The sequence below is a fragment of the Microtus ochrogaster genome, unplaced genomic scaffold, assembly GCF_000317375.1.
Source record: "Microtus ochrogaster isolate Prairie Vole_2 unplaced genomic scaffold, MicOch1.0 UNK2, whole genome shotgun sequence".
Classification (NCBI taxonomy): domain Eukaryota; kingdom Metazoa; phylum Chordata; class Mammalia; order Rodentia; family Cricetidae; genus Microtus; species Microtus ochrogaster.
Window position 1 is genome coordinate 17,890,494 of NW_004949100.1, and position 4,448 is coordinate 17,894,941.

Consider the following 4,448-nt stretch of genomic DNA (forward strand, 5'->3'; position numbering starts at 1 on the left):
CGAGACCAGCCTGGTCTACAGAGCTAGTTCCAGGACAGGCTCCAAAGCCACAGAGAAACCCTGTCTCGAAAAAACAAAACAAACAAACAAACAAAAAAATACCTTTTTATTTTATGGTTTGCCTACACTGGTGTATACCACATATGTGCCTAGTGCCCAAGGAGACCAGAAAGCGGGTGTTAGAGCCCCAGGAACCGGAGTGGTAAATGGCTTTGAACCCCATGTGGATGCTGGAACTGAACCTGGGTTCTGGAAGAGTAGGTGGTACTCCTAACTGCTGATCCATGTCTCCAGCCTCTTTTCAAAACTTTTTAAATATCTATTTTTATTTTATGTCTCTGTTTTTCTTGCGTGCATGTCTTGTGTGCCATGTGCACATAGTACGGAGGAGGCCAAAAAAGGGAGTTCAGTCCCTTGGAACTAGAGTTAAGGCTAGTTGTTAGCTGCCATGTTGGTGCTAGGACTCAAACCTTAGTCCTGTGGAGAAACAAGCCAGTACTCTTACTGCTGAGCTATCTCTCCAGCCTCCGTCTTTCTGAGATGTGATGGATCTCATGTAGCTGAAGATGTTGATGACCCGCCTGCCTTTATTTTCCTAGTGCTGAGAATACAAGTATGCACCTTGTGTAGTTTATGTGGTGCTAAGGATGAAACCCAGCTCTTCATCCACGCTTGGCAAGTCACTGAGCTAAATTGTAGTACTCAGGAGGCAGAGGTAGGTTTTCTGAGTTTCAGGCCAGACTTACCTGCATAGCAAATTCTGAGCTAGCCAGGGCTACTTGGAGAGACTTTGCCTCAAAAGAAAAAAATAAATAAATAAAATAAAGTGTGTGTGTGTATAATTTAAGGGAACAATTCAAAGGAAGGAAAAGGTTGTTTCAATTCACTTAGATTTGTGGTTCATGTTCCTAAGGATGTCTACAAGGCAGCATTCATCTCTGATTTGCTCAATTATAATAGACTGGTATATCAATATTGAGCAAAACTAGCACTGTGATTTTAAGAAACCAAAATTGAGGGCTAGCTAGCCTGGCGCTCACTGTGTAGACCATGCTATCCTTGAACTCTCAGAGATTTGCCTATCTCAGCTTCCAGCCAGCATGCTGGGACTAAAGGTGCATACCACCATGCCTACTGAATTGTTCTCTTTGAAAATTAAGACAAAGTGTCTCACATCTATTGAAACAAAAAAAAAAATGGTTTTTTGTAATAGCAACTTTAAAATATGAATGCATTCTATTTTGAGAAACTGTTCTATATTGAGTAACATTCTAGTTTGAGTAACTATTTTTTAATACTTTGAAAAAATGGACTTATGTTTAGTCTGGGGAATAAAAAATTTAGACACTCAATAGTAATAATTTTTCATATATCATCAATAGGAGAATAATACTTTAAAAGCTCTGATTATAAAACTACACTGCTGCCATTCAAGATATTGTTAAAGGGCTGGAGAGATGGCTCAGCACTTAAGAGCACTGGCTGCCTTCCAGAGGACCTGTGTTTAGCACTCTACACCAACACAGCAGCTTACAATCCTCTAACTCCAGTTCCAAGGGATCCATTGTTCTCTTCTCCCGGGAACCACAGTGGCTCACAGACACACATGGAGGCAAGACACTCGTACACAAAAATAATTTTAAAGACAAAGACATTCTTAAGATGTGTTGGTTTTAGGTTATCTTTTGTCATTAGTTTATCTTTTAATATTTTGAAATAGTGTCTCCCTGTGTATCCCTGGCTAGCTTGGCACTCACTATGTAGATCAAACTGGCCTCAAACTCAGAAACACCCACCTCTGCCTCCTGAGTACCGGGATTAAAGACATGAACCATAATGCCTGACCTCATTGGTAGTATTATTAATTGAGTTTTCTTTTTATGTTGTTTTAGGTTGATCCAAAGGAAATGCATTATCTAACACGAATTTACTACAAGGCCCAGTCTGATGGTATATGGGGTGAACATGAAATTGATTATATTTTGTTTCTGAGGAAGAATGTAACACTGAATCCAGATCCCAATGAGATTAAAAGCTATTGCTATGTATCAAAGGAAGAACTCAAAGAAATGATGAAGAAAGCAGCCAGTGGTGAAATTAAGTTAACTCCATGGTTTAAAATTATTGCAGACACTTTTCTCTTTAAATGGTGGGATAACTTAAACCATTTGAGTCAGTTTGTTGACCATGAGAAAATACATAGAATGTAAATGTGTAAATGAGTGGAAAATTTTTCTACCTTGTAAGAATGTTTTTTGTTTTGTTTTCTTTTGAACTGGGCTCCCTTGTATAATACATAGGTATTTTACAACCAGAATTTGTTTGAGAAAAAAGCCCAATTGACTTTCAGTTTTGTAGTATGTATGTATGCACTGCTGTTTATAAGAGATATGAGAGGTTATTGCAAAATTATGCCATAAATAAAACTTAATTTAGCCTGTTCAAATACATGACTGTGATAAAGAAATAAGTAGAACTCTTCATTTTTACATTTTCACAAACATTTTCAGAACACTTTGCTATTCCTAAGTGTTTTTATACCATTAATTTTTTTTTTTTTTTTTTTCCGAGACAGGGTTTCTCTGTGGCTTTGGAGCCTGTCCTGGAACTAGCTCTGTAGACCAGGCTGGTCTTGAACTCACAGAGATCCGCCTGCCTCTGCCTCCCGAGTGCTGGGATTAAAGGCGTGCGCCACCATCGCCCGGCTTATACCATTAAATTTTATCATAGGCCAGAAAAATGAGTAAAAGAGATTACTTAGTTGTTTCAAAACAGCACTGATAGAATAAATGGTCAAGGCTGGGGATACGCTCAGTGGTACCATGATTGCCTTGCAGGCATGAGGTCATGGGTTGTTGAGTTCCTAGTCCTTAAAATAATTATAACTCTGATAACAGGCAGAGCAGAGTCAAGGGAGAGTAAATGGTATCCAGTCATCCCTCCTAATCTCAGGACTCCCTTCAAAACTAAAGTTCTGGAAGTTCGAGTCTTGTACAATATGACGTTTTATTTGATGTATTCACACGTCACCTCATCTCTGGGTTGGTTGTAGCACTGACCACAGTGTAAATGGTAACATGTATAGTTGTTATACTATGCTTTGTGATCAGTGCACATCAAATTTAATATACAATTGGTTTGAACCCTTGGATGCTTGGCCCACAGTTTTGAAAGGCCTTTTCTATATGCTAATTTCTGTCATTTTGGGGTGATTTTATGGTTTAACCGTCCTGAAATTATTTTATTGCTTAAAGTTAATTATTATTTTTTAGTGGTGATGGTAACTGGTTAATTCTTTTAAATAGTTATTTACCATTTAACAAAATTCGTTCATCTTTAGGGTGGAAGAGATGTTAGTTACAAGGTGGGAGTGAGTTCTTTAACAGGAGTTGAGAAGACTCTTAGCACCACCAGCACTGGGCTTGGATAATCTTGTTATAGGGGTCTGACCTGGGTGGGATGCTGTTTGGTAGCATATCTGCACCCTTACACTCAATAGTATTTAGCACCCCTTTGCTAAGACAACAGAAAAAAATGGGGAGGGGAGTGAGTTTTGAGACAGGGTCTCTCTGTGTAGCCCTGGATTTTCTAGACTCACTCTGTAGACCAGGCTAGCTTTGGAACTCAGGATGCACCTGCCTCTGTCTCCCAAGTGCTAGTATTAAAGGCCTGCACCATCATGCCCAGCAGCAACCAGAATTTCAGTGGATAATACCAAGTGTCCGATAGGAGCAGAGACACCGCTGGTAGAACCACTTACTGTTCTGTAGGCAGGGCTTACTTGAGAGGTGGAAACAGGAGGGAATAGCTGTGAGGAAGGTGACGAGGAATAGATAGATGTTATAAGCATATATTGAGATTTTGATGTTATAGGACAGGCATATGTTGAGATTGTATCTTGATTGATGTACTGTTTAAAACTTGCCATTGGTGTGTCAAATTTGAGATCTTAAGACAACTTTAGACTTAAGTGCTGGATAATAAATACTTTTTACTTACAAAAACTTTATAAATTTTAATTTCTTGATAACTCAGGACAATTGATTTATCTTTGAAGATACAGCTATGTAGCACATATTTATTGAAAATTAAAAATAAATTATTTTAATATTGTCTGGTTTGTTAATGTCTGGATATAATAGGTTAGTCTGCATATTTTATCTTAAAATAATAAGTGCTGTGTACCTTAAACGTATTTAAAGTAACTTCTAACTTTATTTTATACGAATTGGGGACTGACTACATATAGTTAGTTTCTCAGTAGCTTTATATATCTAGTGGCTGTCACACTGAACAGTGGTCTTAGACTGCAACCTGGGACTGTGTAAAGGCAAGTGTTAGGGCGTGCTGTGCTGCTTAGGATGTGTGTATAAATATTCCGACCCAGTGAATTTCTGGGCAACCCCAAAGTCTTTTAAAATAAGGAATTTTATATATATATATATATA

At 38.2% G+C, this 4,448-nt stretch overlaps 1 protein-coding gene across 1 annotated transcript in view; it reads left to right on the forward strand.

Moving 5' to 3' along the window:
* Idi1 (isopentenyl-diphosphate delta isomerase 1) overlaps nt 1-4,110 on the forward strand; it is an 8,291-nt gene extending 4,181 nt beyond the window's left edge. The window contains exons 5-6 of the mRNA XM_005365404.3: nt 1,893-2,541; nt 2,713-4,110. Coding sequence (XP_005365461.1) covers nt 1,893-2,210 — 318 coding nt within the window. The 3' untranslated portion in view covers nt 2,211-2,541; nt 2,713-4,110. The remainder of the gene's footprint in view (nt 1-1,892; nt 2,542-2,712) is intronic.
* The last annotated feature ends 338 nt before the right edge of the window (nt 4,111-4,448 follow it).